Consider the following 13,236-nt stretch of genomic DNA (forward strand, 5'->3'; position numbering starts at 1 on the left):
TATTTAGAACACATTTTTAATGAACATTTTGAGACCTCAAAAAGGAAATATGAAATATAGGAAATATGAAATATATCATTAATTACATTGTTTTTAAAAACATTAGGTATAAATAGAAAATATTTCTAAATGTATAACTGGATATATAAAATACCTGTAGGCTTATTAGTTAATTTATTTTTTTTAATTTAAGATAAACTTCATGTAATTCATATATACAGATTCAGGGACATAGTGATACCACTTACGTAACCTCTCTTCCGCCCATGAACCCACCCTTCTTCCTCCTTCCTCTCTTATTCCCTGTCTTAATTTTTATAATGATCAACTTTCAGTTTACTTTATACTCATGGGATTAACCTTACACTAAGTAAGGAGTTCAACAAATAGAAGTCAAAAGAAAAAAGCAGCTTTCCTCAACAGTAGACACAAGGGCTGTAAACAATCATCAAATCTCAAAATGTCATCTTCACTCCTATACATGACATTTTTTGTACTCTGCTAGTTACCACAGATCAAGGAAAATATATGGTATTTGTCTTTTGGGGATTGGATTATTTCACTAAGTATTATGGTTTCCAATTGTAACTATTTTTGTACAAAAGACAGGATTTCATTGTTTTGTACTGCTGAGTAGTATTCCATACTATCTAGTAAATCTCACAATTTCTTTAGCCACTTATCAGTTGATGGACATCTGGGTTGATTCCATATCTTCGCTATTGTGAATTGAGCTGCACTAAACATGGGGGTACATATCACTCTTTCATGTGCTTATTTCATTTTCCTTGGGTAAAATCCCAGGAGTGGGATTGCTGGGTTATGTGATATATCTATTTTAAGCTTTCTGAGGTACCTCCAGTGCTGTCTTCCACAACGTCTGTACTAGTTTACATTCTTACCAACAGTGAACTAGGGTACTTTTTTCCCCACATGCTCGCCAGCATTCATTGCTTGTTGATTTGTTTATGAGAGCCATTCTAACTGGGTTGAAGTAAAATCTCATTGTAGTTTTGATTTTCATTTCTCTAATGGCTATTGATCCTGAGCTTTTTTTCATGTATCTGATTGATGGCCATTTGCATTTCTTCTTGTGAAAATTGCCTTTTTAAGTCCTTTGTGTATTTCTTAACTGGATTGTTTACTTTGTTGTTGAGTTTCATGAGCTCTTTATAGATTCTGGATATTAATCATTTATTGGTTGCATAGTTTGCAAATATTTTCTCCCATTCTGTTGGTTGCCTCTTCACTTTTGCTGAATGTTTCTATTGCAGTGCAGAAGCTTCTCAGCTTAGTGTAATCCCATTTGTCAATTTTTACTTTGATTGCCTTTACTTCTGGGTTCCCTTCAAGAAGTATTCGCCTATGGCAATGCCTTGCAGAGTTTTTCCATTGTTCTTCTCTAGTAATTTGATGGTATCAGGTCATAGATTCAGATCCTTGATTCATTTTGAGTTGATTTTTTTATTATATGGTATATGGTAGGGGTCTTTTTCCTATTTCTGCACAAGGAGATCCAATTTTCCTAACACCATTTGTCTTTACTTCAGGAACTGATTTTAGTTCTTTTGTCAAAGATTAGTTAGTTGTAGATGCATGGATTAATTTCTGGAGTTTCTATTCTGTTCCATTGGTCTCCATGTCTATTTTTGTGTTAGTACCAGGCTATTTGGATTGAAACTGTAATATAATATATCTTGAAGTTGAGTATTTTGAATTTGTAAGTTGCTTTCAGTAGAATGTATATTTTGATGATATTAATTCTTCCAATCCATGAACTTGGAAGATACTTCCTTTTTTTTTTTCTTTGTATCTTCTATTTCTTTCTTTAGTCTTTTATAATTTTCATTGTAGAGATCTATCCCCTCTTTGGTTAAATTTATTCCAAGGTATTTAAATTTTTTTTAGCTGTTCTAAATGGGATTGATCTTAGAAGTTCTTTCTCAATCATAGTATTGACTGTGTATACAAAAGCTATTGATTTTTGTGTGTTTATTTTATATCCTGCAATTTTAGCAAACTCTTGTGAGTTCTAAAAGTCTCATAGTGGAATCTTTTGGTTCCCATAAATATAGAATCATAACATCTGCAGATGATAATTTGACTTCCTCCTTTCTAATTTCTATCCCTTTGATTTCTTTTTCTTGCCTAATGACTCTGGCTAAACTTCTAGAACTGTCTTGGATAACAGCGGTAATAGTGGGCATCCTTGTCTGGTTCTGGATCTTACTGGGAATACTTCAACTTTTCCCCATTCAATAAGATGCTGGCTGTGGGTTTTTCATAATTGCCTTGATTGTGTTGACGATGTTCCTTCTATACCTACTTGCTTAAGGCTTAAGGATGTTGAATTTTATCAAATGCTTTTTGTGCATCTATTGAAATAATCATATGGTTTTTATTCTTCAATTTGTTAATGTGATGTATTGCATTTATTGTTTTGCATATTTTGAAGCATCCCTGCATACCAGGGATAAATCCTACTTGGTCTGGTGCTTGATCTTTCTGAGTGTTGTTGAATTCGATTAGCTGGCCGGCGCCATGGCTCAATAGGCTAATCCTCTGCCTGCAGCGCCGGCACACCAGGTTCTAGTCCCGGTCGGGCCGCCAGATTCTGTCCCGGTTGTTCCTCTTCCAGTCCGGCTCTCTGCAGTGGCCCGGGAGTGCAGTGGAGGGTGGCCCAAGTGCTTGGGCCCTGCACCCGCATAGGAGACCAGGAGAAGCACCTGGCTCCTGGCTTCAGATCAGCGTGGTGCGCCGGCTGCAGCGGCCATTGGTGGGTGAACCAACAGAAAAAGGAAGACCTTTCTCTCTGTCTCTTTCTCTCACTGTCCATGCTGCCTGTCAAAAAAAAAATTAAATATGAATTCGATTAGCTAGTATTTTGTTGAAAAATTTTGCATCTGTGTTCTTCAGGGAAATTGGTCTATAGTTCTCTTTCTCTTTTGTAGCTTTTCTTGATTTTAGAATTAGTGTGATGCTGGCCTCATTGAAAGAGTTTGGGAGGGTCCCTTTCATTTCAATTGTGTTAAAATAGCTTGAGAAGAATTGGAATTATTTCTTGTTTAAAAGTTTCATAGATTCAGCAGTGCAGACATCCGATCTTGGGCTTTTCTTTGTTTGGAGGGTCCTCATTACTGATACAGTGTCTGTCTTGGTATTGGTCTGTTTGTCTTCATGACTCAATTTTAGTAGATTGTATGTGTCCAGGAATCTATCCATTTCTTCTAGTTTTTCTGATTTGTTGGCCTTTAACTGTAGTAATTGCTGATGATTCTTTTTATTTCTGTGATTTCTGTTGTTACATTTTTTTTCATCTCTGATTCTGTTAATTTCTGTCTTCTCCCTATTTTTGTTTTTTTTTTTTTTTTTTTTTTTGGTTAGTTGAGAATCTGGGAACATGACACAGTCCTACATGGGTGCGTAGCCCCCTGTCAGCCCTCTCAGACAAAGTCAGTGGGGAAAGCAGATTTTCCCCTGTGATAGAATCCACTGATCACATGCCTGCACAAGAGCCACTGCAGTCTCTAGTCATGTCAAAATGTTGCCTTCTTCCCGCTGGTTGCTGAACACCCCCCTTGCTGGGGTATGGGGAGAAACATGCTGTTTTTCATTGGGTTAGGTCGATACCCTGCCCCCTGCTAGTGCTCCAGGCCAAACTCAAAGACAGTTTAATCTGCAAGGCTTTCCCTCTAGCAATTTCACCTGTGGCATCGGCTGCTGCAGGCTTCTGTCACCCTGCTCTCCAAAGCTGGCGTATCCTTCAGCCCTCAGCTGCAGGGATCATGTGTTGTGTCTGCGCTTGTTGCTGTGCGTCCACACCTTCCACGCTTATCCATGGCACCCCTCTTCCTCTGTAGAATTTAGATTTCTCTTCAGCTTTCCCCTTAATTTAATTCCTCTACTTTTTTTCCCACCATTTTCCCCTCATCTAAAGCATTATGTCTTTTCCCTATTCATCCATCTTGGAATATTCTTAATTAATTTTAAAAAGATTAAATCTGCCTTCAGAAATCATTTTAAAACTTTTTTATGTGTTTTTATGCCAGATTGATATCTCAAAAGCCAAATTATGTCTAACTGTTAATGATTATTGGAAAAGGCTGTGTAGGTTAGTGATTAAGAGCAGAGGTGAGTTCTCTAGTGAGATTGCTGGGTTTATATCCTATTCCACCACATTACAGATCTGTATCCTTGGAACAGTTGTGTGAGTTCTCTAAACCTTAGCTTCTTCATCAATAAAACCACACAGCATTATCATAATAATTAAATAAACTATATTTTAAAGCACTTACATAGATAATGCCCAACATGTAATGTGGTGGATAAGAGTTGCCAGCCATTTTATTTTCTCTATTTCATTTGAGGGGGCCTGGAAGATTGAACATTGCTAAGACTGCTTAAATGGTGATCTGTGGTATTTTCAGTCTTTTGACTTGGCCCAGATAAGACAAAGTGGAGAGAAATTTTCAAACCTACTTGTCTTTGCTTTAAAAATTAATTTTTGAAGAACAACTTAAATTTCTAATAAATTAGAAAATGAAACTTTGTTTTCTGTTTGTGAATAATATTGATACCTAATCCAATTTTATTCAAGTATCTATGCAAATGTTTTGAAAATTTGAGCAGCTATTCTGTGCCTGTTAATTTTTTTTAAAAGATTTATTTATTTGAGAGAGAGAGTTACAGGCACTGAGAGGGAGAGACCAAGAGAAAGGTCTTCCATCTGCTGGTTTACTTCCCAAATGGCCACAAGGGCCAGAGCTAGGCTGATCCAAAGCCAGGAGCCGGAGCTTCTTCCAGGTCTCCTGGTGGATGCAGGGACCCAAGCACTTGGACCATCTTCTACCATTTTCTTGTAGCAGAGAGCTGGATCAGAAGAGACCAGCTGGGTTATGAACTGGCACCATATGGGATGCCAGTGCCACAGGTAGAGGACATAGTGCTGGCTCCTGTTAATTTTTTTTTTAAACAAGAAGGATATGATAACAGTCCTTATTGTTTAAAAGTTATTTCAAGAGACTTGCATAGTGGTGCAGTGGGTTTAACTTACAATGCCAACATGCCTTGTAGTTGCCTGTACGCATGCTATCCAGCTGCTTTACTTCCTGTTCAGCTCCCTGCTAATGAACTTTTGAAAGCAGAAGAAGAAATACTTGGGCCCCTGCCATCCAGTGGGAGACCTGGATGGAGTTCCAGGCTCCTGGCTTTGGTCTGGCGCAGCCCCAGCTATTGTAGCGATCTGAGGAGTGAAATAATGAATGGAAGACTTCTCCATGTGCGTATGTGTGTTTGTGTGTGCACATTTAGGCATGTGTCTCCTTTTCTGTAACTCTCCTTTTCAAATAAATACACAAATAAATCTTTAAAAACAAAAGTTCAATGAGAAGAAGAGACCTATGAACAATTTGAGAAACAATTTATATAAAAGCTGAGCCGAAAATAACCAAGTAGTAAAATTAGTATTTTCACTAAACTCCATGGTCAGAAAGAATTATCAATTAGTATTGGAAAGTATTGGGAAAGTTTTCAGGAAGGAAATGAGCCTCTTTTGAACAATTTGGAGAGGAAAGCATATAGTGTTTCATGAAGGAGAAATGTATTCCTATAATAAATTCTCCTTTTAATCGCTGAATTCTTATTATTCTAGGCTTTTTCCTTTGATAAAGCCATACAAACATATCCATATGTCTTTATCTCAGCCTTTTTTTTTTTTTTACAGTATATCAAAATGATTTACTTCTCTTTGGCCATATACTAACTTTGTAATTTAGATGCCTTAATCTGTTACCCTTTATCCATATTGTGATTATAGTAGTATTTATTAAAATTATGCTGGAGAAGTTCTTAGCAAAACATCTGACATGTAATAAATGCTTAATGAAGATATAATTGATTCTGTTTTTTCTTTGTAAAAAGAAATATAACTCTTGGCCATTGTTCTTCTTTATTCGCAGTTTTCTATCTTTTCTCCATATAAGCAGTCGTATCAGTAGGGTCATCTTTAGTCAGACCACCTTAAAATGGAAGAATGTGGTGATCTTAACCTTTCAAAGATAGCTGAGACAGAAATAGATTGTACATATTCCTTCTGCTTTCCTGCATATAGGACCCTGAAACCTTCTTCATGTCTTTTGTAGTAGATATCCTAGTAGATACTGGTTGACTACTAGTAGACGCTGGTTGAATAGACTCCTAAGGAAAACTCACTCCAGTGTGGTGGGGTAAATTTAGCACACAGTTTTGTTTTGTTTTGATTTAAATACTTTGCATAGAAACTATTTTCTGAATTTGTTGAAATTAATCTTTTCCTTGTGTTGTGTGCGGTAATGGTGATGGAAATCAGGTTCCGAGACTGTAGAGGACTTCAGTTCTTACTTACCACACAAATGGAAGAGCTAAATAAATTCCAGAAGCTAGTAAGAGAAGCTGTAAAACACCTAGAAGGACCTCCGTCTCGCGATGTTATTGAGTCTGCAACAATTTGCCACCTCCGACCCGCCAGACTTCCCCTCAACTGGTAGGTCATCTGTGAAATCAGTCATTAATGAAATGGTAGCATTCCATTAAGGTAGATTTCTTCTGAGAGAAGAAAGAATGGATCTTTTTAAAGATTTCTTTATTTATTTGAAAATCAGAGTTACACAGAGAGAGGAGAGGCAAAGAGAGAGAGGTCTTCCATCTTCTGGTTCACTCCCCAGTTGGCCACAACGGCCAGAGCTGTGCCGATCTGAAGTCAAGAGCTGGGAGCCTCCTCTAGGTCTCCCACGCAGGTGCAGGGGCCCAAGGACTTGGGCCGTCTTCTGCTTTTCCAGGCATAGCAGAGAGCTGGATCACGTGGAGCAGCTGGGACTTGAACCTGTGCCCATATGGGATGCCAGCACTGCAGGTGGCAGCTTTACCCACCACGCCACAGTGCCGGCCCCAAAAATCATTCTTACAATAAAGTTTACTTCATTTTAACTCAAGACATAGAAACATAGATATTATTAATATATCTTTAATAAAGAAACTCTCTTAAAGACCAGGTACTAAAAACCATGTAGTATTTTTATCTAAAATAACGTAACTCTTGTAAAGAAAAAGCACAAAATACTTTTTCAAAAGAAGCCTCTTGTAGAAGCTGTGTGACTGTTATGTTTGTATTTCTCTGATAATGTTTTCTTTTTCAGCTGTGTCTTTTGCAAAGCTGATGAATTGTTTACAGAGTATGAATCAAAGCTGTTTTCTAATACGTAAGTTCTCTGATTATTATCCATCAGGAAAATGAACATTTTACGAGATTTACTTTTTAGTCTGTAAGGCTTTATTTTCCTTACTGTGGCCTTTCTTATATCTTTTCATTTAATAAAAAAGTTTAGTAAAGTTTTGGTATCTGGTATTTGATATGCTCAATTTTTTTAAAATATTTATTTGAAAATCATAGTTACACAGAGAGAGAAGGAGAGGCAGAGAGAGAGAGAGAGAGAGAGAGAGGCTTCCATCTGCTGGTTCACTCCCCAGTTGGCGGCAACGGTCGGAGCTGTGCCAATCTGAAGCCAGGAGCCAGGAGCTTCTTCCAGGTCTCCCACTTGGGTGCAGGGGCCCAAAGACTTGGGCCATCTTCTACTGCTTTCCCAGGCCACAGCAGAGAGATGGATTGGAAGTGGAGCAGCCGGGACTCGAACTGGCACCCACATGGGATGCTGGCACTGCAGGCAGCAGCTTTACCCGCTACGCCACAGCGCTGGCCCAGATATGCTCAATTTTACCTACGTGGAAATTACCTTCTAAATGTTCTTGTCATGTAGTAATGTGTACTTAATTGGGGGGCAATTTACAGGATGGTAACATCCCAGACTATGAAATCTGATTTGTACTAAAATCCCTCCCTACTATCATAAAAAAATTATTTTATAATTCTTTGTGTCCTGTTTGAATAAATCAAGGTAATAACAACTCCTAATTCACTGAGTTTTTATGACTATTAAATAAGAAAATAACATGAATTGTTTAGCATAATGCTTGAAATACAGTAAGTATATTATAAAATGTTAGCTGTCATTAATACTCTTCTTCCAATACAAACTGTTCATTGTTGCTTTGAAGATTAAGGTATATAAAGCAATACATATATTCATGGCATTGGCAAAATTATCCCTATTTTACATACATGGAAATAGAAAGTGCTACATGCTGATGGCCTCAGAAAGAAGGGATTAAGAGTACTTTCAGATTACCATAGTGGGTTTTTTTGTTTTGTTTGTTTTGTATGGCTCTTGGTGGTGGTGTTTTATGTTTTTATTTTCAGAGTGAGAATTATAGCCTGGTATTTTTTTTTAAAGATTTATGTATTTATTTGAAAGAGTTACACAGAGAGAGAAGGAGAAACAGAGAGAGACAGATCTTCCATCCACTGGTTCGCTCCCCAATTGGCCACAATGGCCGGAGCTGTGCCAATCTGAAGCCAAGAGCCAGGAGTGTCTTACAGGTCTCCCACGCAGGTGCAGGGGCCCAAGGACTTGAGCCATCTTCTACTGCTTTCCCAGGCCATAGTAAAGAGCTGGATCGGAAGTGGAGCAGCTGGGACTTGAACCAGTGCCCATATGGGATGCCGGCACTGCAGGCAGTGGCTTTACCCACTATGCCACAGCGTTGGCTCCAGCCTGGTATTTATAAATGTTTTTCATTATGCCAGATTGCTCTCAAGAATCACTGGATAAATTTATGATGCTGATATGATCTTTAGAGTTGCTGTGGTTTTTCCAAAGATTTGCAAAGATGGTCTTATAGACATGCCACTGAAAGTTGTTCAAAAGTTATTGAACTTACTTCCCTATCTTCTGTCAGTGTCACTTATTACAGTGTTTCTTACCTAGTGCCAGTAGTTAACTGTTGTTATTTTGATATTTGTTGATTTTCTCAGAGTCAAAGGCCAGACTGCAATATTTGAGGAGATGATAGAAGATGAAGAAGGACTGGTAGATGATCGAGTCCCTACCACCACCCGGGGTCTGTGGGCAATAAGTGAAACAGAACGATCTATGAAAGCAATACTATCATTTGCAAAATCCCATAGATTTGATATTGAATTCATTGATGAAGGGAGTGCTTCAATGGAACTGTTTGAAGCATGGAAGAAGGAGTATAAGGTATCATGTTTTATTTCTAATACTGAAATTCTTTTTCTTTTGTTTTTCCATTATGAAAATATTTATTCATTCTATTTATATGAAAGAAAGAGTGAGATACAAGCAGAAATAGATCTTCTGTCCACTGGTTCACTTCCCAAATGACTGCAGCAGCCAGTGCTGGGCCAGGCTAAAGCCAGGAGCCAGGAACTGTCTTGTTGGTGACAATGAACCAACTCTTCGAGTCATTACCGGATGCCTTCTAAGGTGCACATTATCAGGAATCTGAATTGCAAAGCAGAGCCAAGACTTGAACCCAGATACTGTGATATGCTTTGTGGGCATCCCAATCAGCAACTTAACTGCTGCATCAAGTGCCAACTACTCTGTTCCTTTACATTTATTCTATTTTATTTTATTTCATTTTATTTTAATTTTATTTCCTATTTATTTTTGTTTATTTTTTATTTAATGCATTTTTAAAAATTTTTTTTTAATTTACTAGACAGGTAGAGTTACGGACAGTGAGAGAGAGAGACAGAGAGAAAGGTCTTCCTTCCATTGGTTCACTCCCCAATGGCGCTGTGCCAATCCGAAGCCAGGAGCCAGGTGCTTCCTCCTGGTCTCCCATTTGGGTGCAGGGGCCCAAATGCATGGGCCATCCTGCACTGCCCTCCCTGGTCACAGCAGAAAACTAGACTGGAAGAGGAGCAACCGGGACTGGAACCCAGTGCCCATATGGGATGCTGGCGCTGCAGGTGGAGGATTAGCCATGTGAGCCACAGTGCCGGCACCAGTGAATGCATTTTTACATAGATACAACTTTAGGAATATAATGGTTCTTTTCCCCATACCCCCCACCCTGCTCCCATCCCACCTGCCATTCCCTCTCCCATCTCCTTCTTCATTATGGATCATTTTTAGTATGACTTTATATACATCTATGCTAATCATAGATTTCAACAATTTGCCCCCATGCCCACACACAACATATAGAGTACAGTTTGAGGAGAGAATTTACAGTTGATTCTTCTATTATAATTCAGTAGGGACAGAGGTCCTACCTGGGGAGCAAATGCACAGTGACTACTGTTGTTCCTTTAACAATTAACACTTTTTTTTATGATGTCAGTGATCATCTGAGGCTTTTGTCATGGGCTGCCAAGGCTATGGAAGCCTTTTGTGACCATAGACTCCTTTGGTATTTGAACATGCCATAAACAAAGAGGATGTTCTCCTCTCCCTTCAGAGAAGAGTGTCTCCTTCTTTGATGACTCTTTCTTTCCTCTGAGGTCTCACAGAGATCCGCCGTGTAGGTTATTTTTTTGTCACAGAGTCTTGTCTTTCCATGCCTGAGATGCTCTTGTAGGCCTTTCAGCCCGAACAGGAAGCCTTATGGGTTGATTCTGAGGTCAGGATGTTATTTACTGGGAAAGTCATTCTAGGAGTCTGCTGTGTGGACTGATTGCCATGTTGGTTCTTCCTTCCTTTTTAAGTCTATTATTTTTACTGGCTGCAACATATGGTGCTGCACCGATACAAAGCCAGGAACCTGCAGCTTCTAGGTCTCCCACATGGGTGCAGTGGCCCAAGGACTTGGACCATCTTCCACTGCTTTCCCAGGCACATTAGCAGGGAGCTGGATCAGAAGTGGAGTAGCTGATACTCAAACCAGTGCTCATATGGGATGCTGGCACTGCAGGTGATGGCTTTACCCACTGTGCCACAGTGCCGGCCCCACCCTTTTTTTCTTTAAATCTGCTTTAAAGACTGGAGATTCATAATTTCTCCTCCCCTAAAATGTTACTATTATAATAAAGAATAATTAAACCTTTTCTTGGGCTTTGAAAATGTTCATTCTATTCTTAGCTTTATTTCACTATACTATTCTATGAAATTTATTGGGTTTTGTTTTGCTTTTGCTTTGTGAATAGCAATCAAATGTCAGTAAACTTAAAAATTGGGGATATAGGAAATACTTCTCAGCCTACTGACTAAGACTTGAAAGCATTCCAAAAAATAATGCTCAGAATATCCTTTCATGCTATATTTTAATTATTCTGTGGGATTATAACACTGTACTTGATATTCTGGAATTCATTAATTTAAAAATTTTTTTTTAAAGTTTTATTTATTTGTTTGAAAATCAGCATTGCAGCAAGAGAGGGAGAGACCGACAAAGATCTTCCATTTGCTGGTTCATTTCCCAAATGGCTGCAATGGCTAGGGATTTGCCAGGCTGAAGCCAGGAGCCAAGAACTTCTTCTAGGTCTCCCACATGGGTAGCAGGGACCCAAACACTTGAGCCATCTTATGCTACTTTTCCCTGGCCGTTAGTAGGGAGCTGGATCGGAAGTGGAGCAGCCGAAACACAAACCAGCACCCATATGGAATGCCAGCATTACAGGCAGCAGCTTTACCTGCTATACCACAATGGGAACCCATAAAATTATTCTACATATACATTTGAATTTGTTTTTTCTTATCCCACTTAATGGGTGAGATGGGTAGCGGAAGAAGAGCGTTCCATTTACATATAATGCCATAATGCCAAGTAATACCTGTTCTTAATCTGAAGTTCTTGCTTTTTAAAGCAGGATAAAAAATTTTATGCAGAACATCATGCATCTTCTGCAGTATCAGTTCATGTATTTGTTAATTTGTGGAATAACACTTTTATAAGGTAAAAATTATGGATTAATCTAAAAAGTAAAAATTATTGATTATTAATATTTTCCTCCTACATTATTATTGTAAATATAAAGGATGATAACAATTCATTACAGCAAGCCATCGAAGAAGGCATTGAATACAGAAACCAGTTGCCTCTGTGATCTTCCTTTGGGCTCAGTTTGGCTGTGTGTTGTGTCTGTAGGTATGCTTATCATACCGTTCTCCTAGATCTTTGAGAGTTTCTTCTCTATAACTTTGCAGACTAAACCATTTTATAGAAAAGCAAATGAGTGAGCTACTGCTATACATATCAACCAGATTCAGCCTCAAAATTCAGTGTTAATGAAGAAAACATGTCCAAAATTTATACTGATGAATATCATTTTGATAATTTTCAGAAACCTAACCAAACTACTAAGAATACATACATGTAGTACCTGTCAAAGAAAAGTCTGTAACAATAAGTACAGTTCAGAATGGTCGTTATCTCACTGTGGTATGTTGAAGGAGGAATGTGTGAGGGAAATGAGAAAGAACCCAGAGGCTTCCCAGGAAATTTGTATTACTCTGTTTCTTAAACTTGGATGAGGGAGAAGAGTACCAACTTTTGTGTTTTAGTATTCCTATTACATATGCACATAAGTTTTTTGAATTTCTAAAATATGTTTTAATAAAAAAATTTAATAAAGCATATATTCTATCACCCCAATATTTATGTATAAAGACCTTTGGTTCTACCAGGAAATCTTTTGAGTATTCTGTTTCTAAGACTCTTAAGAGGTAGGCAGTGCTCTATGGAGAATGATTCTGTCTCATGCTTCCTCATAAAACTGTCATAAGTAATTGTTTGTATCTTAGTCACTCAATGAAAAAATGTCTATGTCTTAAGACCTCACTGAAGACTTTTGCTCAAAGCACATCTTGCTTGTTTTTAACCAATTTTAATTATGTGCTTTATTACACTCTGTATCTTTTTCCTCCCTTCAGTTGCTTCATGAATATTGGATGGCTCTTAGAAATCGTGTATCTGCTGTTGATGAACTTGCCATGGCTACAGAAAGACTCCGAGTGCGTCATCCTAAGGAGCCAAAGCCCAATCCTCCTGTTCATCATATCATTGAACCACAAGAGGTAATGTGCAAGTAAATCATAGAAAAGGGTATTGCGAAATTGATATCACAAAAATGCAAGACCATTGGAGAGATGGAGTTTGGGTAGTGATTAAACTTCTTTAAGGATATATTTAAATCTCTAAACAAAGTTTGAGCCATGGAAAAGTGTTATTTTAAGTCAGAATTTATCAAAGATGAGCAGTTTCATATCTACTACATGTTTAGAATCTACTATTTTGGTGTATTTTTATGCATTTATCTAAATTTCATGTTTATCTTTATTTGAACACTTTCTATGTGCAAAAACCTGTGGGGCTCCTTGATCACTTTTTAGACATATT

General features: G+C 38.0%; 1 protein-coding gene across 10 annotated transcripts in view; it reads left to right on the plus strand.

Moving 5' to 3' along the window:
- The window catches only part of SHPRH (SNF2 histone linker PHD RING helicase), a 98,138-nt gene that overhangs the window by 54,794 nt on the left and 30,108 nt on the right, over positions 1 to 13,236 (plus strand). For all 10 annotated transcript variants that reach the window (XR_007923169.2, XR_011388945.1, XM_051855282.2 and 7 more), the window contains 4 exons: positions 6,347 to 6,520; positions 7,173 to 7,235; positions 8,906 to 9,131; positions 12,771 to 12,914. Coding sequence is in view for 8 of the 10 variants with exons in the window: in XM_051855282.2 (XP_051711242.1) it covers positions 6,347 to 6,520; positions 7,173 to 7,235; positions 8,906 to 9,131; positions 12,771 to 12,914 (607 nt within the window). In the remaining 2 variants the exon portion in view is untranslated. The remainder of the gene's footprint in view (positions 1 to 6,346; positions 6,521 to 7,172; positions 7,236 to 8,905; positions 9,132 to 12,770; positions 12,915 to 13,236) is intronic.

Source organism: Oryctolagus cuniculus, chromosome 5 (assembly GCF_964237555.1).
Source record: "Oryctolagus cuniculus chromosome 5, mOryCun1.1, whole genome shotgun sequence".
Classification (NCBI taxonomy): Eukaryota; Metazoa; Chordata; class Mammalia; order Lagomorpha; family Leporidae; genus Oryctolagus; species Oryctolagus cuniculus.